Source organism: Trachypithecus francoisi, unplaced genomic scaffold (genome assembly GCF_009764315.1).
Source record: "Trachypithecus francoisi isolate TF-2019V2 unplaced genomic scaffold, Tfra_2.0 Lachesis_group10, whole genome shotgun sequence".
Lineage (NCBI taxonomy): Eukaryota > Metazoa > Chordata > Mammalia > Primates > Cercopithecidae > Trachypithecus > Trachypithecus francoisi.
The window spans coordinates 98,842,760-98,869,261 of record NW_022681455.1 but is presented as its reverse complement, the minus strand read 5'-3'; the positions used below and the strand labels follow the sequence as shown (position 1 = coordinate 98,869,261).

The following is a 26,502-nucleotide window of genomic DNA, read 5'->3' as shown; positions in this document are numbered from 1 at the left end:
TAATCTGTTCGAAATGTAAAATAGGGGCTGAATTTTGGAAATGAATACCTACATATTCCTGACACATGGCCCCCGAGGAATTTCTTTTTTTTTTGGAAGTAGGAAAAAACGGCAGCAGACTTAGGGTTGACTTTAAATATAAAGCTATGTGTGAAAAGAATGATGCCAAAAGTTAAATAATATGCTTTTCTCGCTCTATGAATGGTTTCTGGGGCCCTGGCTATATATAAATGCTGCGGTAGTAATGGCAATCTCATCTTCCTAGGACACAGCACCCTCCTACAGAGAATGTACCTCCTATTTATGTGTACCACACAAGCAAAAGAGCATCTGCTAAAACATGGATTTATTTGTGCATTACTGTCAGATATGATCAAAGAGAAAATTCTGATAGCTTTGATGATTATCTGTAGTACTAATGACAGAAAGAGTACTTGTACAGAACACATTCATGTACAAAGTCCATCATTTATTTAGCACTAAAATCAAATTATAAAAACATCAATTCCATCTTAAAAGAGGCATTTTAAAAGCATTTCTGTGGTTCTAAGTTTGCATCAAGACAATCTAAGTTTGCATCTGCACAATCTGGATACCCAAATCCCTCTATAATCTCCAATGACAAAGACAATTTTTGCTAGTTGTGGAGTGTCAGAGGGGAAGCAGTGAAGCCCTGCGAACGGTCTAATGGGCCCAGGTAATGCTGTTTGTTTCTCAACCTGAGGTTGCATCCTTGATCTTCAGGAAAAGAGATTTGTGCTTGCTTAACCAGGTTCCAGTAAATGGTCAGGGATCTTCTATGCAATAAGGTTGCAAAATTTACTGAAGAGGAAAAAAAAGCACAATGGAGCCTTCTTGCTCTCTTACACTTGCAATGTTAGGTTTCGAAAACAAGGCCCTTCGCAGTCAGCAACCAAGTCCTGACTTCCGGATGTAATGCAGGCTGGTTAACACCCCTTAATAACTACTTTGCAATTCCCAACGCCTCCCTGACAGCTTTTCTAGACAGGGAGTGGAATCAGTGTGCAGGTGCTCTTAGGCTCTCTGAGGCAAAAATAAGCTCAGTTTAACTATTTCCCTTCCGGGCTGACTGCTGAGTTACGCAGATTCCAGTTCATTAAGCCCTGAGTATAGAGTATGAGGCCAATATCTTTTCTTTAGTAAAAGCCATGCCGTTCGTCTGCCTTTCTCTTTTCCTCCTTTATCTGGGCGACTGTTTTTGGAAACTGGGGTAACTCCCTGCAGGCAGGCAGCAGGAGATATTTAGTCAGGCCAGCATGATGGGGTGCTATCCTCTGTACCACCATGAGGAAGATGAGGCAAATAAGATCGAGAGAACATTTTGTGACCAGGCGAAGATGACCCAGTTTGTACCTGTGCTTTGTGGCTAGTGAAACTGTACATCTGAAGCTGTCCAAACTCCCAGACACAAGGAATCCCAGTCTCAACTCTAACTCTACTGTGATATATTATATGGCAGTGATTCTTATTTAGGAAGGACTTTGATTTCTCCTTGGCCGTGGGTTTTTGGGTTAAAGGGCCTGGGCTGTGGGTCAGCAGGGTGGGACGGTCCTGGAAGACCCACAGAGCCAGGGACACCCACATCCTCCAGCATGTCCAGTTCCCTATAATTCCCTATGGCCACAGGAAATAAGCCACGAAATGGGACAAGATTCTGGTTCTGTACAAGGCCAGCCAGCTCCTATCAAGGACACACAGCGGGATACGTCTACAAGGAGCCATTCTGTGTTCTTCCGGCCTTCAGTCTTCCATATCAGTGAATTTTCTCTTGTAATTCTGAACGAGGTTGGAAGCTGTGATCTGAGAAGCCTGCCCCTTCTCCCAACACTGAAAGTCATTCAGTCCTTTCTGCCCTGTTTGAAATAAGCCCCTCTCCATCTCGTCTAGCCTGCCTACCAGGACTGAAGTGTCTTCGTTGTAAGCATTCTGTGAGGAATCCATGATGCGGCGAAAACGTCCAATAAAAGTCTGGAAAACAAGGGAGTAAGAGAAGTCAAGGTTGACCTCACACCCCACAAAGTCATATCCATTTTATCTCAGAACATTTAAATGGCATGAAAAGAAAGAATGATGTGTAGGACTCAGAAGGAGGTCTGAATTCCCTCTAGCACCCAAGAAAGTTATTGCACATTGCCAAGCCTTGATTTCCTCATCTGTGAAGTGGATTGTTATAAAAATCCAGTAAGTTGTTAAGAAAACCAATGAATACATGTAATGCACCTAGCAAATGGCTAGCACACAGCAAGCTCCCTGAGAAACTTTTGTCATTATTAGCATTGTCTTATTAGCATTGTCATTAGTCATTAGTAGCAAATGCTTCTGTCCCAAGAGACAGAAATGATGGTTTCTTCTAACAGTAACAGAATAAAAAATAACTATGAAAAATTAAAATAAGGCTATACCATAAAGGATGGGAACAGATGTATAACATTGTTTTGTCCTGGAAAAGTAATAACAGTATGAGTTATTGTTTATTACACGGTGTTGCATAGTTTTACCACAACTCTACAATTTTGGCACTATTATCATCTCCATCAATTCTTACAGGTGAATTGATGTCTAGAGAGGTCAAGTAGCTTGACAAAGTCATATTGCTAGTTCATGGCAGGGCCAAGCCCTAACCCCAGAACAAAGGAAGGAAACAACCCAATAACTCTTGTATTTCCAACAGGAACCCTCAGGTCAGGGCTGGAACTGTGTATCTAAGTGCCTGTCATCTGTAATGTACCATCACCCTTTTTTTGTCTTTTTTCTTTTTAATAGAGATGGGATCTCACTATATTGCCCAGGTTGGTCTTGAACTCCTGGGCTCAGTAATCCTCCCGCCTTGGCCTCCCAAAGTGCTGGGATTACAGGTGTGAGCCACCACGCCTGGCCATCATCACCCTGTTCTCATTTCCTAGAGTTCCTGCTGGCCTCAACTTGTAGCAAGCAAATAGGAGTAGTCGCAGACAAGTCATATTAAAAAAAAGTGTGTGTGTATGTGTATATATATAATATATAATGGGAAGACAGTGTAACTGTAGGCTGACCTGGAATAACAACAAACTAAATTTACAAGTCATACACTGTCCTGGGTAAAAGTAGTATCTGGGCTGGCTCCTGAGACAGGTGCAGCACCACAGGTTTTCACACCCATTACTTGCCTGCAGCAGAGACTGGGAAATGTCTGCATTCTCGGGACTGTCAAAATGCAGGAGTTGGGAGCCAAACCCATAGAAATGGGGCCCCATTTTGTGGAGGTCCACCACATTGGCATCCGCACTGAACACGGTCCTCCAGCCCTCCTGGTAGATCTTGGGGAGTTCCACAGAAAGGATCCGTCGCTTGTTGTCAAAAAGTCCTTTTGCCAGCCACAAGGGGAGTTCAATCTTGGAACCCTGCAGCACGCATGAATGTAGATTTTAAAAACAGACAAATAACATAGGAAATGTGTGTGACGAAAAGGAAATACACATCGCCTGAGCAATACTACCTTTTCTCTCTGGGGGAGTGGCCGTCAAGCACAGAAGACCTGGTTGTGACTTGAAGCAATGAAGTGCATGGGCTGAAGTTTTATGTGATGATGGAATGGAGAGAGAAAATGGACTTATACAACAAAAACATGGTGGAGAACAAAAATGCAGGATAAGAGAGAGTCTTCTAACTAACACAAATAAAAACTGTCCAATTGTAGACACTTCAGAACTATAGTAAACATTTCCTTTTTCTTTGAATATTCAATATTTATTCTAAATATCCAATTGCCAAGTACCTGCTATGTGCTAAGCACCCTACTGGGTGCTAGGGGTCAGAAAGAAAAATAGGATCAACCTGAGCCGGGGTGGCAGCCCCTTCCCATCCCACTTCACAGCTTCAGAGATGACAGAACACATGTCTCTAGTTTTTAAAGCCTCAACAGAATTAGAAAACAAGATAAGGTGGTCATGACAGACCAGAAATTAAGAGTCATAGATCTCCAAAAAATCAAAGGCAAACAACTGGATTGAGTGAAGCAGTAAAAGCCAAAAACTCTCACAAGGGAGAACTGTTGCAAAAAGATGGGAACAGCTTTGTGGGAGCGGAAGCAGAGCTTTTGGCAAACTGCACAGGACTAGACAGACCAACACTGAGTTCAAGGCTGCCAACACCACCAGGACATGAGGGCCTAAGATCTGAGACAGAAGGGATGGATGTAAGCCCTCTATCTGACATTGAATAGCAGAGAAATTAGGCGCCAACTTTAAGATAAATTTAAAAATCAAATGGAAATTCCAGAACTGAAAAATATAACAATTGAACCTAACAAGTCAATAGATTAAATCAAATTTAACATGTTTCCTGGACCGGATATGGATGAAGAGAGGACTGTGAATGGGAGAAAAGGTCAATAGAAAATATTCAGACTATAGCATCTAGAGAAAAAACAGAGAAGAGCCTAAGAGATGTATGAAATAAGGTGTAAAAGAAAGAAAAACTTCAACATGCATGTATTTTAATGGGGAGGAGGGACAGACTGAGGCAAAATAAATGTCTGAAGAGATAATAGCTATACATTATTCAAAATTAAAAAAAGATATCAAACCACAGATTCAAGGAACATTATGAATAACAAGTATTAATAGAATAAATACTAATAAAATCACAACTAGGCATATATTACCTGAATTGTGAGACCAAAGACAGAGAAAATCTTAAAAACAGCTGTAGATGGGAGTGAGGAACACACTGCCTTTAAAGAAGGAACATTAAGAGTAAAAGCCAACTTCTTAGCCCGGCGCAGTGGCTCATGCCTGTAATCCCAACACTTTGGGAGGCCAAGGCAGGCAAATCACCTGTGCTCAGGAGTTAGAGACGGGCCTGACCAACATGGTGAAACCCTGTTTCTACTAAAAATACAAAAATTAGCCAGGCATAGTGGTGGGCGCCTGTAATTCTAGCTACTTGGGAGGCTGAGGCAGGAGGCTCACTTGAACCCGGGAGGTGGAGTTTGCAGTGAGCCGAGATCACACCATTGCACTCCAGCCTGGGCGACAGAGTGAGACTCCATCTCCAAAAAAAAAAAAAAAAAAAGCCAACTTCTTAACAGAAACTATGGAAGACGCAAAACAATGGAAGTGGATTTTTTTAATGTGCTAAAAGAAAATAACTGCAAGTGTAAAATCTTATACCCAGTGAAAATATTCTTTAAAAGTAAAGGTGAAATAAAGGCATTTCCATAGAGAAAGTATGCAGAAAACAGTTAACATGGTAGGCCTGAGACTGCTATCTTAGCAAGGCCTGCTTGTAAGGTTGGCCCTTGGTTGGCATCTGGGAACTTGGATTTCAGAAGAGGGATTCTCACCCGTCCCAGAACCAATGAGAGTGTGCCTGAACTGTTTGTGCAAACAATGCGATTCATGTTGAACAACTGCTTTGCCTCTGGAAGTCTGAATTTTGGTCTGTGCTGGACAGAAAGTGCCACATGAACAGCCTCCAATAAAACCCTGGGGACTAAGTCTGTAACAAGCTTCCCTGGTAAACAGTATTTCACACATTTTATCAGAATTCAAATTACTGGAGAATTTAAGTGTGTCCTGTGTGACTCCACTAGGAGAGGACTCTTGGAAGCTTGTGCCTGGTCTCCTCCAGACTTTACTCCATGCAACCTTTCCCTCTGCTGATTTTGCTTTATATCGTTTTGATGTAATAAATCTTAACCACGAGCTGAGTCCTCTGAGTCTTCTTAGTGAACCATGGAATCTGGGTTGGTTCTGGGGATCTGTGACACAGACAGAAACTGAGAATTACCACCAGAAGATCCAGAGTAAGGGAATTCTGAAGAGAGAATGAAAATGATTCCAGAAAGAACTATGGAAATGCAAAAAGCAAAAAAGAGTAATGAAAAGAATATGTAAGTGGATATATAATAATAGTGTTTTATAGGGTTTTCAATGAGTCAAATTAGAATACATCATGATTAACACAAGTGACAAAATGGGTGTAAGTGTTCTAAGATTCTAGTCATTTCTGTGAAGTAGTGAAAGTAGTAACTTATATAACATTCTTTTTAGTCAAAAATGATTGTGTAATATATTTAAGGTAGCCACTAAAATAAAAGAAGAATATATAACTAAATAAACTAATAAAAAGGTAAATGAATAGCAAAATAAATTTGATTAATGCAAAAGAAGTCAAGAAAGGATAGAAAAAGAAAGCTAAAACACAGATGGGACATAAGAAAAAAGTAGGAAGGTAAAAATGAACACAAATATGTCAATATTAAATTAAATGTAAATGGATTAAATATACCAATTAAAAATCAGCACACTGAATAAAAAACAAAACCCAACTACATGCTGCTTAAAAAGAGACATACCTTAAATATGAAGACACAGAAAAATTAAAAATAGGATGAAAAAATGTCATGTAAACACTAATCAAAAGACAGGAACATTACTAGAGATAAAGAGGGACATGTGACAACAATAAAAGGGTCATTATATCTACCAGAAAATTAATATTTGTCTAAATTAACAGAAGGATAAACAGACAAATCCATAATCATAGTGAGAGACTTTAACATTTTTTTTTTTTAAGAGATGGGGTCTTGTTCTGTCACCCAGGCTGGAGTGCAATGGTCTTCTGGGCTCAAGTAATCCTCCTGCCTCAGTCTCCTGAGTAGATGGGACCATAGGCATGTGCCACCACACTCAGCTAATTTTTCAATTTTTCCTAGAGAGAGGGTCCTGCTATGTTGCCTAGGCTAATCTCAAACTCCTGGCCTCAAGTGATCCTCCCACCTCCACCTCCCAAAGTGCTAGGGTTATAGGCAGGAGCCACTATGCCTGGTCCACATGTTTTTCAGGATTTAAAAAAAAAAAAAATCGCAAGGATAGAGAATTTCTCAACAAAACAATTAACAAATAAGCTAATTCACACATACAGATTATTTATTGGACACCATGACCTCACACAGACATCTTTTCAAGTCCACACAGAATGGTTAAATTAGTCTTATGCTTTGCCATAGAGCAAGTCTCAGCAACTTTCAAAAGACTGAAATCATGCAGACTATGTTTTCTGGCCACAGTGGAATCAAGCTAGAAATAAAAAGCAAAAATGGTAAATGACCAACCCAAAATGTTTGAAATTAAGCACTAGTCTTGTAAATACCTATGGGTCAAAAAAGAAATCACAATAGAAATTAAACAGTTTTTTAAAATTTTTATTTATTTTTTTGAGACATTATCTTGCTCTGTCACCTAGGCTGGAGTGCAGTGGTGTGATCATGGCTCACTGCAGTACTGACCCTCCAAGGCTTAAATGGCCCTCTTGCCTCAGCCTCCTGAGTAGCTGGGACCACAGGTGTGTGCTACCGTGCCTGGCTTTTTTTATTTTTATTTTTTGTAGAGATGGGGACTCACTATGTTGCCCAGGCTGGTCTCGAACTCCTGGGCTCAAGTGATCCTCCCGCCTCCACCTCCCAGTGTTGGGTTTATAGGTGTGAGCCACTGTGCCCGGCCTAAAAAGTATTTTAGTTCATTGATAATGAAAATATAACACATCAAAACTTATGAAATGCAATTAAAGTTGTACTTAAAAGAAATGTATCGCTATGAATGTATAAAAGAAGACTGAAAAATTAATGATCTAAGTTTCCATTTCAAAATGTGGGTGTGTGTGTGGTGGGGAATAATAGAAAATTAAACCCAAATAAAGTAGAAGAATTAAGAACTTAATGACCTAAAATAAGGTACAAAAGAGAAAACTAACAGAGTCCTAAGTTAGTTCTTTTAAAAGAATAAAAAAATTGATAGACTCCTGGCAAGGGTAATCAAGAAAGGGAGAACACAACTTATTAATATTAAAAATAAAAATAAGGGCACCACTGTAATCCTACTGACATTAAAAAGATAGTAAAGGAAATTCTGAACATTGTACTGATACCATTGAAAATTTAGACCAAAAAAAAAAAAAAGATACAAAAATTAGCTGGGCGGCCGGGTGCGGTGGCTCAAGCCTGTAATCCCAGCACTTTGGGAGGCCGAGACGGGCGGATCACGAGGTCAGGAGATCGAGACCATCCTGGCTAACATGGTGAAACCCCGTCTCTACTAAAAAACACAAAAAACTACCCAGCTACTCAGGAGGCTGAGGCAGGAGAATGGCGTAAACCCGGGAGGCAGAGCTTGCAATGAGCTGAGATCCGGTCACTGCACTCCAGCCTGGGCGACACAGTGGAGACTCCGTCTCAAAAAAAAAAAAAAAATTAGCTGGGCATAGTGCCATGCACCTGCAATCCCAGCCACATAGGTGGCTGAGGTGTGACGATCACTTGAGCCTGGGAGGTCAAGGCTGCAGTGAGCCGTATCACACCACTGCACTCCAGCCTGGGCAACAGAGCAAGTCCCTGTCTCAAAAAAAAAAAAAAAAAAAAAAAAAAGATAAAATGGTCAAATTTTTAGTTAAAAACCAATATACCAAAATGAACACAAGAAGAAATAAAGTCTGAATAATTCTATAAATGAAATTAAATGTCATACAAACCTTCCTACCCAAATCTCCCATGCAGAAGGATTCTAAAGTATTAATGGAGACACTCTGCACTCAAAGAAGTGGAACATGACTCCCTCCTCCTTCAGTGAGTGATAATGACTTCCATCCAAAGAGTACAGTATGAAAACGTGGAGCAAACTCATGAACATTACCTCTGCCAAGGTTCAAATGAAGAGTAAAAAGTCCTGTTGATAGCAGGTACCCTTAATATGTGATGAAAATGGCACTTTGCCTCTGTGGTCTTCCTCCCTAAAGCTGATAACCAAGTCTAATCCCGAGAAAAAAGAATAAAAACAAAAACAAAGGTGGCTGCGCGAGGTGGCTCACACCTGTAATCCCAGCACTTTGGGAGGCTGAGGTGGGTGGATCACTTGAAGTCAGGAGTTCCAGACCAGCCTGGGCAACCTGGTGAAACCCTGGCTCTACTAAAAATACAAAAATTAGCTGGGTGTGATGGTGGGCACCTGTAATCCCAGCTACTTGGGAGGCTGAGGCAGGAGAATCGCTTGAACCCAGGAGGTGGAAGAGGCTGTAGTGAGCTGAGATTATGTCACTGCACTCCAGCCTGGATGACAGGGCAACTCCGTCAAAAAACCAAAAAACCAAAACCAAAAACAAAACTACCCCAAAACCAAAGATTTCCAATTGAGGAACATTTTACAAAATACCTGACCACCACTCCACAAAACCATCAAGGTCATTAGAACAAGGAGGTCTGATTAACTGTCAGGAGGCTAAGGAAACATGTCTACTAAATGCAATGTGGTATCCTAGGTGGAATCCTGAAACAGAAAAAGGACATTAACTAAAAACTAAGGAAATATGAATAAAGTATGGGCAGCATAGCGCCATGTTTACCAGTGTTTATGGGAACGAAATCCTCATTTGCTAGGATACAAAGTCAACAGATAATGTCTACATCCAAAAAACAACAACAACAACAACAACAACAAAAACCCAACAAGGTAAGTTTAAGAATATTATTTAGAAATACAGAGATGAATCTTAAAACACCACTAAAAAAGGTACATGAGCCCTGTGGACTTGGAGGGGGAAGTGGGAAAAGCAAGGCAGGGCCTGTTATTTTTTCTTATAAATCTTTCGGTACTATCTGACTCAAGATGGAGTCTTGCTCTGTAGCCAGGCTGGAGTGCAGTGGCACAATTTCAGCTCACTGCAAACTCCGCCTCCTGGGTTCAAGCAGTTCTCCTGCCTCAGCCTCTGAGTAGCTGGGACTACAGGCGCCCGCCACCACAGTCAGCTAATTTTTGTATTTTTAGTAGAGATGGGGTTTCACCATGTTGGCCAGGATGGTCTTGATCTCTTGACCTCGTGATCCGCCAGCCTCGGCCTCCCAAAGTGCTGGAATTACAGGAGTGAGCCACCGCGCCTGGCCTATTTGACTTTTAAAACGTTGGTTATGTATTACTTTGATAAAAGTTAACTTGAAACAAACAGACCAAACAAAAAACATCGTTCTAAACAAAACAGGTGAAACAGGAAATCCAACATAACCATTATAAGCCCTGTTCCTGGGACAGTTTTATATTTGAAGCTATACGACCTTTGGTTCCGAATCCCAGCTCACCACTAACTCAAGCTCCTGGCCAAGTGACCCAACGTTTCTGGCTGTTGAAGGATTAAAGGTAAAAGCTTACTCCCCACATCCATCCATGCTGGCACTAAGTAAGCCCTCAGTAAGTGGGTGCTGATCCTGTCATCATTATGCAGGCATGAATCTAGCAACTTGGGGTTCCCACTTATCACATGCTCTTACAGAGCCCAAAGCTGTTTTAAGGCAAACATAATCAGAACTCTAATTCTGAAGTATTCAGCTGGAGCCAATCTTCAAGCATTCAACACACGTTGCAGGGGGTGGTAGGGGGAAGACACTAACGAATTTGGACAGTTTCAAAAATGAAATCAATGTTGGAGGCTGCTTGGCGACCTAGGATAAAGGTAGTTTCACCACAGATGGCGAACAACAAGTCTGGAGACCACCCTGAGAGCGACGGGACCCCCGTTGAGTTTCCAGGAAGAAGTCGTTAGCGCCTTCGGCCCTGGCTCCACGAAAACTACAAATCCCAGGGGGCAGCGCGCCCCGACGCGGCGTCCCAGGGCCGCGAGACCCGCCGGGAGCTGAAGTCTTTCCGGGCGGGACCCCGCACCCAAAGGCTCACCTGTGGGACGGCGTTGTCAGTCTCGGCGCCTGCGCTCCGCTCCAGGAAGAAAGCGCCAAGGCGAGGCAGGGCGGTCTCCGTGCGTACCGGCAGCTTCTCGTGGGACATCAGGATGTCGTCCAAAGAAAGAAAGTTCTCCTCAGGCCCCAGCGCACCCGACTCCACTCGGAAATAAGCCTCCGACATGGCGGCCACTTGAGCTTCTCCGCTTCCACTCGCGTGATTCGGAGGAGCCTCAGGGAGTTAGGGGTGTACAAGACGGGGAGGCGGACACTGGGCAGTATGGTTGGGGTCAGGAAAGTGGATTGAAACTCGTTTCCCGCGCCCAGGGACGCGTCAGACAGGTGCAGTCGATTCGGACGGTACCGCCCAGGCAGAAGCAATCGACGAAGTCTGCAGATTTAGAGCAGCTGGACAGGGCAGGGGAGCGGTAGGTGGGGGCGCCGGAAGTTCTCTTCCCTCCGCTTGTTGCCCAGTAGGGGAACGTACGAAGAAGCTGGAACGCTCGCTGAAGCTCCTGGACCCATTTGTACTGGATTGTGTTCATGTGATCCTTAAATAGTTATATGAAATTAAAAACACTTTGCAACACTTTTAGGGGTTTAAAATAAAGGCATCTTGTGCCCTTCACTCCAGGCCTAAGTCCAACTCTTTCCTACAGTTTTTTTCACTGTGCAACTCCGTTAATCTTGGTATTTGAAAGAAATGTGAAACAAAAACTTCCAGCACTATCCCCAGTGAGTTACTATAGTCTAGATGATGAACCAGTGTGTTGTATTTGGTTAGTATTTTGGTGGGGGTTGGATGGGGTGGGTAGAGGGGTGGAGCACTAGACTGCACATGGTTTTCAAAGGTTGTGAGTGTACTTCAGGGTATCCTAGCGCATCATCAACTGACAATCTCCTTTTGTGGCTCTGAATTTAAATCCCTAAAAATGGAAATCCAGTTGGTCCAGTTTATCGATTGGTCCAGGCAGGCCACAATGGTCACAGATCGCCAGCCACCCTATAGATGGGAGTGCCTGTGTTGGGTGCGATCACTATCCAGTGACCAGGGGAAGGACCCTGGTCGCATAGTATCAGGTTCGATGACTGTCCTCAGCCAGGGCTATGGGTGGTAGGAGATTGTTGAGAGATGCACTACAGAACTTACTTTGTCTAGAAGAGCATTTCTGTGGCTACTGGAGTTGGGAGTAAAGGGTGTGTGGGAAGTGAGGTGTGTATTAATCGTGGATTTTAGTTTCTGTTTTCTGTATTTTATGATGTGTTGACATCTTGGGGCCTTGGGGACCTGGGGAAGAATTGCCCCTCCAGAGTTAGCTAATTCCTAGAGATGGCAAACAACTTGCTTGTGAACACCCCTTTCATATACAAACCAACCAACCCAAGCCTATATCCCCACACCACCTTTATCCATCTCACACACCAATATTTTCCCTGCCCCAAGTCACTGTAATAAATCACCCCATGGCCAAGTACCAGACAACTAAAATTCACCCCTATATCCCAGAGCTCGCCAACATTATTCAAACTATTCAATCCTAAGCTTGCTCAGACTTCCCTTCCCTGCCTCGCCCATTGCTTCCCACGGCAATAAAGGCTCTGGGCTTTCTCCTTGCTCCCTCTACTTCCTCACTGACCCTAATACTCTCTCGTGTGGTCATAGGCACAGTCCCTTCTCTTAAGAACTATAAAACTTTCAAAGGCATTGGCCACTAATTCATTGATTGTCATCACCCAGTCACCTTTATAAATGAAATTCAGAGGACAATGAAAACAAGGTACAGTGGGGTGGAAAGGCATGGCCAAGCTCTGGAAAGTCTTGGTACCTTTCTAAGGAGTTAGGCCATTCCATAGAAAATGGGAGGAAAATGCAAGGTTTGGGGGCAAATAATAACATAAATCTGAGCTTCAGGAAGAGAATTCCAGCAGTAGATAAAGAAGAGAGAGATTAGATACTTGGAAGCTGTTCAATGGGCAGTATTTGGCAACCAATTGGATATAGGAAGTGAAGTATAGAGAGTAGTCAGAGATTCAAGTTTTGAACCTGGTTGACCAGGTGGATGGACATGTCATGAATAGATACACAGAACACAGGAATAGGGGCAGTTGGAGGGAAAGGATGAGTTCAGTTTGGGACACATGGTGTCCAGGAGCTACTAGACAGGAAGGTCTGCAGCCCAATGGAGAAAGCAGCCTAGAAGCTTTAGAGAGGAGGCACGTTGAGAGGCAGTTATATGAAGGTTTTTTCCCTTTTCATATTTTAAATGTTCGGTTTGTGATATAGTCCAATGTAAAAATAAACACAATCTGCAGTGATAATTAAAATTTCTCTGATGACATGGATATATGGTACTGGATGTAGTTTGAGATAGAAATATAATTTGGCTAATTGAAGGCAATGTTATTTACTGCCAAGGACAGTAAGCTATTTTTTATGCTGATATAATTAAGATAGATGCATACTGATTTATTGATGCCAAAGAAAGGCATTATCTTCATACAAAGACTAGAATACTGGCTCCAAACTCAAATACCACTATTATTTTAATAATAAAGTAACAGGCCAATGTTTAACATAAAATCAGATTGCCTTATTTGTCTTATTTAATGTCTTGGCTTATCATGAAACTATCATTGTGTATATATTGTTACTCTATTTAAATTATCCTTTTGTTGAAGTAATGAACAAGTGAATAAATCAGAAAAAGGTGAAATTAACGAATATTTCAGCTTATGATGCTGAACTGCATCAATTCATTTGACAAAAGTGGCATGTGGTTTTCAAGCACAGATATGTGTTAATAGCTTAAATCCTAAGAGCCAGTAGTATTTCTGTTCTCTGAGAAAGCTGATACTAATAATATTCAGAGTATATTTGGTATATTTACAATATACAAAATTTCAGTATTCTGAAAAATGTCTGCTGGATCCTTGAAAATAGAGTATTTTTTTCATTATAATCCTTTTAAGATTTCAGAATCATAGAACTGCAGTGTTTTATAACTTAGAACAAGTGTTTTTGGTGAACAGGGCAGGGGCTGCTTTAGCTTTTATGACTTGCCCTCAAAAGTCACAGCCTCCAAAGAACACACAGGCTTTAGATGAGCAAAACCTCAAGCAACCTTTACATCTGTTCTTTTGAATCCCAGTGCTTTCTAAATTTCTTTCATTGAGTGAGGAGGTTGTGGTGCAAGTGACAGAAATGCAAATCTGGGGGTGGGGAGAAAAAGGAGAAATATGAAAAACTGTGCACATGGTTCATTGAAAGAAAAAGAAAGAAAAAAGAAATGTATTGGGCACCATCCTTCCAGTTGTCTGCTCAGGCCAAAATTTTGGGGTTTTCCTTGATCTCCTAACCCTTACACTTTGTAGTGGCCCATCAGCTAACTGGCCCATCAGCAAATGTTGACTTAACATTCATATTTCTAGAATCTGACCATTTCTCATCATTCTGGTTTAAGTCACCATCACCTCTTTCTTGAATTTTTGCATTAGCTCTCTAGTCTCCTTGCTTCTGCCCATGACCTCCCTGTTGTTCCTTAAGCATCCCAGACACACTTGATCCTCAGTGCTTTGCATTGTCTGTTCTGCTACCTGAATTGTGTTTCTCTTGGATTTTCACATGGCTTGTCCCTTTCAGGTCTTTACTCAAAAGTCACTCTCGCGATGAGGTCTTCCCTGGCCACCCTATCTAAAATTTTAACTATTTAACAACAGTTTTAACTTACACACTTGATACCCCCTGCTGTGGTTTGACAATATCCCGCAAAATTCATGCGCTGGAAACATAATCCCCAATACAACGATGTTGGGATGTGAGGTCTAATGGGAAGTGTTTAGATCATGAGGGTTCTACCCTCAAGAATGGATTAATGCCATTATAAAAAGGGGTTGGGGGAGTGGGTTCTCTTTCTACACATGCCATGTGAGAACACAGAATTTGTCCCCCTGTTGGCCCTTCTGACTTCCACCATGTGAGGACAGCAAGAAGGCCCTCATCAGATGCTGGTGCCTTGATCTTGGACTTCCCAGCCTCCAGAATTATGAGAGAATAAATTTCTGTTATTTAGAAATTACCAAGTCTCAGCTATTCTGTTACAGCAGCACAGAATGGACCGACACCCACCTTTCCCTTCAGCACTGATCAGTCTCTAACTATATATTTTACTTATCTTGTTTATTTTACTTTGTTATTTTTCTTTTGAGAAGGAGTTTTGCTCTTGTTGCCCAGGCTGGAGTGCAATGGCACAATCTCTGCTCACTGCAATCTCCACCTCCCGGTTTCAAGTGATTCTCTTGCCTCAGCCTCCTGAGTAGCTGGGATTACAGGCATCTGCCACCACACCCAGCTAACTTTTGTATTTTTAGTAGAGACGGGGTTTCACATGTTGGCCAGGCTGGTCTTGAACTCCTGAACTCAAGTGATCTGCCTGCCTAGGCCTCTCAAAGTGTTGGCATTACAGGCATGAGTCACCATGCCCGGCCATTTATCTAGTTTATTGTCTGTTACCCCTAATAGAACATTAGCTCCATGAGGGTGGGGATATTTTTTAGTTTCTTTTTCAATGCTATGTCACTGCTGCCTAGTGTGTATTGGGCACTTTGTAAGTATTTATTGAGTGATTTAGTGTCTCTTTATTTAGAGCAGTAATATTAAATTTCCTTTAAAACATCAAGTAAAAGTTTTAAGTAAATAATAGTACAGATGATATGTAGGTATTATAGTGGTTACAAAATGTAGCAGTAAAACACTGAAAATACTAAGTTAAAGTGGTTAAAAAATAATTTGCTGGGCCAGTCGCGGTGGCTCATGCCTGTAATTCCAGCACTTTGGGAGGCCGAGGCGGGCAGATCACGAGGTCAGGAGTTCGAGATCAGCCTGGCCAGCCCGGTGAAATCCCATCTCTACTAAAAATACAAACACTTAGCCAGGCATGGTGGTGTACACCTGTAGTCCCAGCTACTTGGGAGGCTGAGGCAGGAGAATTGCTAGAACCTGGCAGATGGAGGTTGCAGTGAGCTGAGATTATGCCACTGTACTCCAGCCAGGGGGACAGAGGGAGACTCTGTCTCAAAAAAAAAAAAAAAAAAGTTGTTTGCCAAGATACATGCTAGTTACAATATAATTCTGTAGATCCATGAGCTTAAGTCATTAATATCATGATGAAAGTTCATTGATTGGGCTCCAGTAATGTAGATTTTGTTGAGTTTTGGTAGAACTGTACTGAATTTTACCTTTGTATCAACTGTAAAAAAGGAATGCTTAAGCAAATACAATTTTAAATGGCCTAGTTCCCTACCTATGAAGCATTTCCAGCAGCCATTTCTAGTCAATTGCTGTGTTACTTCAGGAAGCCAACAGGCCTGAGTAGGGTCCAATTTTTACCACTTTAATTGGATTTGTAACCTTGGGTGAGTTACCTCTCAGAAGCTTCTGTATCTGTAAAATGGAGATAATGATAGCAGCTCACAGAGTTGTGGTGCGGGTAGGATAAATAAGCTAATACCCAGTTGGCCCTCGAACAATGAGAAGGTCAGGGCACTGACCCCTACACAGTCAAAAATCTACATATAACATTTTAAATTTAAAAAATTATTTTTAAAATTTTTATTGAGGTGAGATCTTGCTATGTTGCCCAGGCTGGTCTCGAACTCCTGGCCTCAAGCAATCCTCCTACCTCAGCCTCCCAAAGTGCTGGGATTATAGGTGTGAGCCACTGGCTTACATATAACTTCTGACTTCCCAAAAACTTAGCTACTACTAGTCTGCTGTTGACCAGAAGCCTTATTGATAACAGTTGATAACAGATATTTTACATGTTATATGTATTATATACAGAAGCCTTATTGAACAGTTAACAGATATTTTGAGTATTGTATGTATTATATACTGTATTCTTATAATAAAGTAAGCCAAATAAAAGAAAATGTTAAGAAAACCATAAGGAAGAGAAAATACATTTACTATTCATTGAGTGGAAGTGAGTCATGATAAAGGCCTTCATCATTGTCATCTTCATGTTGTATAGACTGAGGAGGAGGAGGAAGAGGAAGGGCTGGTCTTGCTCTCTCAGGGGTAGCCAAGGTGAAAGAAGTGGAGGACTTGCAAGGGGAGGTAGGAGAGTCAGACACACATGGTATACAGTTTTTTTTTTTTTTTTTTGAGATGGAGTCTCGCTCTGTTGCCCAGGCTGGAGTGCAGTGACACGACTTCGGCTCACTGTAACCTCCGCCTTCCGGGTTCAAGTGATTCTTTGGCCTCAGCCTCCTGGGTAGCTGGGATTACAGGCACAGGCTGCCACACCTGGCTAGTTTTTGTATTTTTAGTAGAGATGAGGTTTCGCCATGTTGGTAAGGCTGGTCTCGAACTCCTAACCTTGTGATCCGCCCACCTTGGCTTCCCAAAGTGTTGGGATTACAGGCGTGAGCCACCATGCCCAGCCCATGGTATAACTTTTATTGCAAAAAGCTTCACGTATAAGTGGGGACTCACGCAGTTCAAACCAACCTATGTTATTCAAGGGTCAGCTGTATACAAAGCACTGAGCTCAGGGCCTAGCCCACAATAAGAGCTCAATAAATGTCTTTCTTATCATCATTATTCATGTTTGTTTAGTGCTGCGTCCTCAGCACCTCAGAGAATACCTGGGACATAGTAAGCACTCCATGAACATTTGTCAAATGGCTGTCATTATTGATGATCATCTGTTAAATAGCTGTCATTATTGATGATCATCCTTGGTCTAGGCTTGGCTACACTTGTCTCCCCTTCAGTTTCAGTTACCAAATATATTTGAAGGTGATAAAGTATTGTTCTCCAACTTTTTCCTGCAAAAAATTAGGTAGAATTTATCTCCTATGAGATCAAATTATTACAGTTATTTGTGTTTTGGAATTACAGTACTATGTTTGAAATCTTACTATGTAAGATTAATAGATCTGAACCATTGGAGTTCATTTTTACATAATTTAGATGTTCTTTTGGTTGAGCTATTTCTTGAGCACTGCTCCAAAACGCCTTCCATGAGATCAAAATAAATTGATGGGCATGATGCAACCTTGTGTGTGGGTAGCACCAATTTTAGATTCTTCCCACAGTCTTCAGCAGCACTAACAGAAATTGTTAACCCATCTTATATATTGAGAGATATTGTATGTGCGTGTATGTGCGTGTGTGTGTGTGTCCCTCTTAACTTGCAAAGAAGAAGCTATTGCATCATTATAAGAGAGGTACCTGTTAATTCAACTTCATCAGGCAAGGCTGGTTTCTCCGAGGCCTCTCTCCTTGCATGCAGATGGCTGTCATCTCGCTATGTGCTCATATGGTTATTCCTCTGTCTGCATGCATCCTTGGAGTCTTTCTCTTCTTATAAGACACCAGTCATATTGGATTGGAGCTCCACCCTTAGGATCTCATTTAACCTTAATTACCATTTTGAAGCACTCTGTCTCCAAATTTAGTCACATTAAAGGTTAGGGCTTCAAACTGCAAGTGTTGAGGTGACACAAAACACAGTCCATAACAATCTGGTCTCTATCTTCATGTTCTGAAACTTTTTTAAAGTTTATTTTTGAATTTTTAATTGGTAAATAATAATGATATATATATATATATACACATACATATATATGTATAGAACAATGTGATGACTTAATACATGTGATATTCCTTCATCATTGCCCTGAGATATAGTTTCCCAAGAGCAAAGGTTGGCTAGAGACATCTGACTGAACACAAGCACACACACTATCTCCCTACTTCCTGCCTCAAATCTCCTTACACAATACATTCTGTCTGTCAGTGGGCATTTGATATGTACATATGAAACCCACAAAAACAGGAACACAATAAAGAGGGCCACCAGAAGACCGGAAGGATACGGGAATTCCTGGAAGATAAAAAGCAGACAGGATCTGACTGACAGCAAACCTGGAGCAAAGACGAACACAGCTTAACCGAAGGTAGGCAAATGACTACCAAGGAAGTGAAAGCTAGTTTAGGGATATTCCCAGCTTGGTCAACAGATACCTGGAGCAGGAGCAGGTGCTGGCACACGAGATGAAAGAGCTGTATTCACAAGAGCCAGGTCAGTACTTGATTCCATGGTACAAACTAAAACGGGAAGGACACCATGATGATAAGAACAGCCCCTGTACTAGAATGACATGAATTGTGAGGCATTTTGCATTTTTGATAATACCACCCCACACATCCCATGCAAATCACAAAGATCACAAAGATGAAAATGTACATTTTTACAATGGAGAGATCTGGGGTCGCCACTCTATGAAAATGATGAGACCTAACCTGTTAATACAGGATGACCTGACATGATGTACCTATAGATATCATGCAGTATGTATACTGAATCACCTATGAAGTATTTGTGCCTAAATATTTAACCTGAATTCAATTAAGCATCAAAACCTAATTTTACATGGAAAATGAAGGTAAGGGAGGGGGATTTGAGAAGTTCAATGTCACCAAGAGGAAACAAGCAGACAAAATCAGACTGTGGAGTATTTTTACAAGGGCAATGCTTGTAAAATATTGTCTCAGGGAATCCATAACTCTAAGACCCTTGTCAATGACCTCAGAAAGATGTAGGATGGTGCTTTGTGCTCTCTTAGTTACACAAAGAGCTAAGAATCTAAAGGGCATGCCTCCTAGCACCTCTCAGCTAGACAGCAATGCTTTGAGGACTCCTGAGGGTGTAGTTGCACAGCAGCTTCACAGGGAGCCCAAGAAGGGCAGACCTCAAAGAGTCCGGCCCGATGTCACAATGGGATGAGACTTTGGCAGAGTCTTGGAAAGGGGTACATGTTTTGCATGTGAGAGAAAGACAAATTATTTGTGGCCAGAGGGCAGACCATGGCAGTTTTGAAAACAGGCCAGATATGGTGGCTCATGCCTAATAATCCTAGCACTTTGTGAGGCAGAGGTGGGAGGATCGCTTGAGCCCTGGAGTTCGAGACCAGCCTGGGCAACACAGTGAGATCCTGCCTCTACAAAAAGTCCAAAAATTAGCCGGGCATGGTGGTGTGTGTGCCTGTAGTCCCAGCTACTTGGGAAGCTGAGGTGGGAGGATCGCCTGACCCCAGAAGGTTGAGGTTGCAGTGAACTGTGATTGTGCCATTGTGTTCCAGCCTGGGTGACAGAAAAACAACACAAAACCCAAAAATCAAAAACACAGCTGTAAATTCTCTGAATCTGGGTGGGCTTTGTCACAGAGCATAATGGGAGCAACAACAGAGCCTGATGGAAGTGACTCTGTGTGACTCCCGATACTGGATCATAAAAGGTAATGCAGCTCCTGTCCTGTTCCCCAAAACACCCCCCCTCAGAGCCAGGAGTCAGGATGTAAGGAAACCCCTCTGAGACCATGCTAGCCAGGGAGGCAACATGGACATGCTCTGGTGGGCAGTCCCAGCTAATCACAGCCTTCCTGCCATCCCAACCAAGGTCTCAGACATGAGTGTGCAGAAGCCATCTTGGAGCCTTCAGACCATATCCATATGACAAGTGGATACCACCAAGAGACCTTGTCAATGTCATGCGAAAAAGAGGAATTGCTTGACTGGGCTCTGCCTGAATTCACAATTGACAAAATCGTAAAATATGATAAAATAATCGTTTGAGGCCAGTGAAGTTTTGGAGTGTTTTTTTTCTTAAATCTTTATATGGACTTGGCCGGGCATGGTGGCTCACGCTTGTAATCCCAGCACTTTGGGAGGCCGAGGTGGGCGGATCATGAAGTCAGGAGATTGAGACCATCCTGGCTAACATGGTGAAACCCCGTCTCTACTAAACATACAAAACATTAGCTGGGCGTGGTGATGGGCGCCTGTAGTCCCAGCTACTTGGGAGGCTGAGGCAGGAGAATGGCGTGAACCCGGGAGGCAGAGCTTGCAGTGAGCGGAGATTGCGCCACTGCATTCCAACCTGGGTGACAGAGAGACTCCATCTCAAAAAAAAAAAAAAAAATCTTTATATAGACTTCTAGAACAGAATTTGACTCTCCAAAAACTCAATGTCATGGATGAGGGATGGGGAAAATGGGGTGGGGGTGTCTGTTTAAAGTGCTATAACAATCAAATGCAAGGATTTGGCCTTGATTGGCTTCTAGTTCAAAAAAGTAGATTACGGGTACTTTGCGGACAACTGAGGAGACTTGCACACAGACCACTACACAATATTTTTAGGAAATTGTTGTTAATTGTGTATTAGTCTGTTTTTGCACTGCCATAAAGAACTTCCCTGAGACTGGATAATTTATAAAGGAAAGAGATTTAATTGACTCACAGTTCTGCATGGCTGAGGAGGCCTCAGGAAATTTACAATCATGGCAGAAGGGGAAGCAGTCACCTTCTTAACTAGGCGGCAGGGGGGAGAAGAGAGAAGAAAAAACTGCCACTTTTCAAACCATCAAATCTTGTGAGAACTCGCTCACTATCATGAGAACAGCATGGAGGAAACCACCCCATGATCCAATCACCTCCCTCCTTCAACATGTGGGGATTACAATTCACGATGAGATTTGGGTGGGTACATAGAGCCAAACCATATCAGTCGTGTTAGATATGATCATAGTTTTATCATTATATAGAAAAATGTCTATTTGTAGGAGATACTGGTATATAGATCAAGTGTCATTATGATTGCAACTTACTTTACAATGGATCAGCAAAACAATTATACACACACACACATACACAAAGCAAATATAGCAAAAAGCTAACAACTGTTTGAATCTAGGTACTAAGTATATGCATGTTCATTATGCCAGCCTTTCAACTTTTCTGTGGGTGAAGATTTTCATAATAAAAAGCTGAGAAAAAAAGATCAGAGAAAATTAACTCATAAAAATGTTTCCAATTTCAGTAGTCATGAAGACAATGTAAATTAAAACCCAAATGCAATACCACCCACCAGAATGGCTAAAATGAAAAGGACAGAAAAGCGTTGGCAAGGCTGTGAATCAAGTGGAACCTCCTCACAGAAGTGTAAAATGGTCCAACCACTGTGGAAAACTGTTGGCTGTGGCTACTAAAGCCAACGATGTAAACACATCACATCATTATTATAGAGGTAACTTGTTAATTCAAGTTTTCTTTTTCTGTGTTTTCAATCCCATAAAATTACCCTTTCCTACCATTCCTATATTTTCAGATTTTTCTGGTAACTTGATAAGTAATTTATTCCCTGGTCTGATAAGCCAGTTTCTCTCAGTCCAAATGAGTGGGGTGGTGAGCAGGTTCATTAGCTTGAAAAGAAAATGGGTGAAACAGCTTTCATTTACTCATCAAGATGTTTAGGTGCCTATTAGATGCATTGGGGCTGCAAACCTGTACATAAAGATGAGTACGATGTGTTCTTGACTGTCAGGGAGATCAGTCAGCACCCAGAGGAGAACATGGTAACATGAGGTGATAAAAGCAATAATAGGTGGGTGTAGTGGCTCATGCCTGTAATCCCAGAACTTTGGGAGGCTGAGGCAGAATGATCACTTGAGCCCAGGCGTTTGAGACCAACCTGGGCAACACAGCAAGATCCCATCTATAAAAATAATTTTTTAAAAAATTATCTGAGTGTGGTGATGCATGCCTATAGTAGCAGCTACTCAGGAGGTTGAGGTGGGAGGACTACTTGAACCCAGGAGGTTGAGGCTGCAATGAGCTATGAACATGCCACACCACTGCACTTCAGCCTGGGCAACAGAGCAAGACTTAAAAAAAAAAAGCAATGATAGAGCCATGTCCAAAATGTACGCAGGTTCAGAAGGCATGTTGAATTCTCAACTGGATATGAGAGGGGTTTACACTGTTTTAGAGGAAGGGCCATCAGAATAGGACCTTAGATTATGAGTAGGACTTTCCAGGCCCAAGGATCAACATCAAGCAAAGATGTGGGATTGTGCAAGTTCAGGACAAAGCATCTCTCCTTTCAAACCAGTCCCTCTTTTTGCTTTGCATTTCCTGGTTAATGGCACCACCATCTACCCAACGACCTGTATCTTTATGAGACTGATGTGCTGCCTGCTGTACTAAAGTGGCAATTAACCTGTGTCTTTATATGGCAAGTAACATAAAAATCCAATTTGAACTGGCTTAAAGAATAAGGGGGTTTCTAGGCTTTATAACAAGAGAGTCAAGGACTTCATGGTTGGTTGATCCAATAGCCTGAGGATACCACTGGGGATCTATCCTTGCTTTGGTCTGCTATGGTCAGCTCCAGTCTATGGCCCATTTTCCTGGGGCCTGGAGTCACAAGATGGTTTTCAAGTAAGTCAGGTCTATCCACCTCCCTGTTCTTGTCAAGTGGGAAAGGGCACTTCATGGAATGTGCTAATTAATGTAGGTCAGTCCAGGCCCACCTCTAAAGCCAAGATAGAGTTCAGTTTCTCCAAAGCACATGGGCTTTACAAGAGAGATTGGGAGGTCGTGTTGAGTGACAATCTGGAAGCTCTTAGGAAGAAGGAAGTTGGGTAGAGAACAAATAAATGTTCATTGCAGTTACTACCTGCAATGAACAAATAAATGTTCATTTCAATTACTAGATGCAATTCAGGAGCCTGGGAAGAATTTGGTATTTCTTACTTTCTTATCTCCCCACATCCAACCAGTCAACAAATTCTGCTGACTTTACCTTCTTGTTATTATATTACTGGCTCAACTGTCTTTGTTCAAGCCGTCATCATTTCTCACCCATACGCTTAAAATGCCTCCTAGTTGGTGTCCCTGCCTCTACTGTCTCCTCACTCCGGAGTTCCTTTGGACTACTTCAATAGTGACCTTCCTGCTCCCAAGTTCTGATCCCGTTACCCCGCTGCTTATGACCCAAATGTCTTCCCACTGGTTACAGAATAAATTCTAAAACCTGGATAAGTCACTTCCCTGAGGTCATGTCTTTCATGTTATGTGTATTAGTCTGCTAGAGTCATAACAACATATCACAGACTGAGTGGCTTAATAACAGAAATTAGTTTTCTCACAGTTCTGGAGGCTGGAAGCTCAATATCAAGGTGTCCACAGGGTTGATTTCTGGTGAGGCCTCTCACCTTGGCTTGCAGATGGCCACCTTCTAGCTCTGTTCTCACGTGGCCTTTCCTCTGTGCATGCTCATCCATGGTGTCTCTTTCTCTTCTTGTAAGACACCAGTCACGTTGGATTAGGGCTCCGCCCTTATGATGTCATTTAACCTTAATTACCTTTTTAAGGATGCTGTCTCCAAATACAGTCATTGGGAATTAGGGCTTCAAATTATGAATCTGGGGAAAACATAATACAATCCATAACAACCTGCTTTCTATCTTTATCCTCTGATTTTTTTTTTTTTTTTGAGGCGGAGTCTCGCTCTGTCGCCCAGACTGGAGTACAGTGGCCAGATCTCAGCTCACTGCAAGCTCCGCCTCCCGGTTTACGCCATTCTCCTGCCTCAGCCTCCCGAGTAGCTGGGACTACAGGCGCCTGCCACCTCGCCGGCTAGTTTTTGTATTTTTAGTAGAGACGGGGTTTCACCGTGTTAGCCAGGATGGTCTCGATCTCCTGACCTCGTGATCCGCCCATCTCGGCCTCCCAAAGTGCTGGGATTACAGGCTTGAGCCACCGCGCCCGGCCTATCCTCTGATTTTTTAAATTTAAATTAAAATAAATTAAATTTATTTTATTTTTTATTTTTTTTGAAACAGAGTCTCACTCCATCACCAAGGTTGGAGTGCAGAGGTGCAATCTCTGCTCACTGCAACCTCTGCCTCCCAGGTTCAAGCAATTCTTCTGCCTCAGCCTCCCAAGTAGCTGGGACTACAGGTGTATGTTACCACGCCCGGCTGATTTTTTTTGTATTTTTAGTAGAGACAGGGTTTCACCATGTTGGCCGGGCTGGTCTTGAATTCTTGACCTCAAATGATCCACCCACCTTGGCTTCCCAAAGTGCTGGGATTATAGGCATGAGCCACTGCACCTGGCCCTTTTAAAAATTTTTAATTGACAAATAATAATGGTATATATTTATGGGATACAATGTAATGATTTGATACACATGACACTTCCTCATTTCTGCCCTGGGATATAGTTTCCCAAGAGCAAAGGTTGGCCAGAGATGTCTGACTGAACACAGCACATACACTAACTCCCTACTTCCTGCCTCAAATCTCCTTACACAACACATTCTGTCTCTCTGTGAGTATTTCCTACATACACATGAAGCCCACAAAAACACATGAACACAATAAAGAGGGCCACCAGAAGACCAGAAGGATACAGGAATTTCTGGAGGATAGAGAGCAGGTGAAATCTGATTGACAACAAATCTGGAGCAAAGACGAGCACGGCTTAACCAAAAGTAGGAAAAATGACCACCAAGGAAGTGAGAGCAGTTTAGGGATATTCTAAGCCTAAGTCAACAGACATCTGGAGCAGGAGCAGGTGCTGGCACAAGAGACGGAAGAGCTGTATTTGAAGCTGTCCTCACATGGTTAACAAGAATTCTGGGCAGAAATATAGTTATAATTAAGCATTAGTCAGGCTGCAATTTGACCCACTTTCTTGTAACCAAAATTCATGTAGCACTAGATATTGACCATTTGTATCCCCATTGTTTCTATAGATGGGATTTCTGATGTTAGAATCATAACGGTTTTGTGTAAGAATGGCTTAAGCCAATCCTTAATTCCAGCGGAGTAGCTGATGTCAACCATTTTAAAGATCCCACAGAGGAACCAAATCAATGCACAGATACAGTTTCTTTATCTCCCTGTCCCATGACGTCACCCTGGACTTGCTGACCCATCAACCATCTTCATCACACTTTGGCCCATTCCAAAACCCTTAACATCCCTAGCCCCAAACTCCTCAGGGAGACAGATTTGGGATTTTCTCCTGTCTTATTATTTGGCGGGCTTATGATTAAACCTCTTTCTCTTCTGCCTTAGCATATTGACTTGCCACATGCATCAGGCAAAGAACCAATTACCGTTACAAATCCATGAGAGCCAGGGCAGAACGTGCTTCCATAGCACAAACTAAAATTAGAAGGATGCCAAGGTGATCAACATGGTCCCCGCACAAGGATGACATGAATTTTTGCAGCATTTCATATTTTTCCTAGTATCACCCCACAAATTCATGAAAATCACAAGGAAGAAAATGTACATTTTTACAATGGAGAGGCCTGGGGGTCAGCACCATATGCAAGTGATGGAACCTAACATATTAACAGTAGGACAACCTGACATGGTATACCTATAGATATCATGCAGTATAATGTATTCAAAATCACCTACAAAGTATTCTTGCCAAAATATTCAACCTTAATCAAATCAAGCCTCCAGACACAATTTTGCAGGAAATATGGAGGTGAGGGAAGGGGATTTGAAAAAGGTTCAATGACACCAAGAGAAAACAAGCAGACAAAATCAGAATGGGGAACATTCTACAAGAGTAATACTAGGAAAACAGTCTCAGGAAATCCAGTGCGTAACTGTAAGAACCCCGTTAATGGCCTCAGAAAGACTTAAAATTGAGCTTTTTGTGTCTCCTCTTAGCTATACCCCAAATTCTGGACGAAGCCAAAGGGCATGCCTCTTAGCCCATGTCAGCTAGACAATAATACTTCTAAGACTTCTACAGTAGCCTCACGGGGAGCCCATGACAAAGAAGAGCAGATCTCAAACAGTCCGAGCCAGGTGTCCTAATGGAAAGAGAGTCTGGAGGAATCTTGGAAAAGGGTGTGTGTTTTGCATGTGAGAAAAGGGCACATTATTTGTGACTGAAGAACAGATCAT

General features: G+C 42.2%; 1 protein-coding gene and 1 pseudogene across 2 annotated transcripts; one reads left to right on the top strand and one right to left on the bottom strand.

Annotated features, from left to right (window-relative positions):
• Positions 1 to 331: 331 nt before the first annotated feature.
• GINS3 (GINS complex subunit 3) lies at positions 332 to 11,358 on the bottom strand. 2 transcript variants are annotated; one of them, XM_033218625.1, is made up of 4 exons: positions 10,719 to 11,358; positions 3,168 to 3,401; positions 1,918 to 1,989; positions 332 to 822 (listed from the first exon to the last, which is right to left on the bottom strand). In XM_033218625.1, exons 1-4 carry the CDS (start codon positions 10,902 to 10,904, stop codon positions 820 to 822), a joined length of 495 nt encoding a protein of 164 aa, XP_033074516.1. In that variant the 5' UTR covers positions 10,905 to 11,358; the 3' UTR covers positions 332 to 819. The 2 variants fall into 2 exon arrangements, with proteins under 2 accessions (XP_033074516.1, XP_033074515.1); XM_033218624.1 differs by having other exon boundaries at positions 332 to 1,989.
• A 14,364-nt stretch (positions 11,359 to 25,722) lies between these two features.
• On the top strand, positions 25,723 to 25,821 carry LOC117088855 (annotated as a pseudogene).
• The last annotated feature ends 681 nt before the right edge of the window (positions 25,822 to 26,502 follow it).

What these genes read in the sequence shown, in the direction of transcription:
- GINS3 (XM_033218624.1), bottom strand. Translation starts at nt 10,904, where the DNA reads ATGTCGGAGGCTTATTTCCGAGTGGAGTCGGGTGCGCTGGGGCCTGAG. An exon ending in CTGACAACGCCGTCCCACAG is followed by an intron (nt 3,402 to 10,718) that starts GTGAGCCTTTGG and finishes TGCGTGCTGCAG; the next exon opens with GGTTCCAAGATTGAACTCCC. An exon ending in TTTCCCAGTCTCTGCTGCAG is followed by an intron (nt 1,990 to 3,167) that starts GCAAGTAATGGG and finishes CTTGTTTTCCAG; the next exon opens with ACTTTTATTGGACGTTTTCG.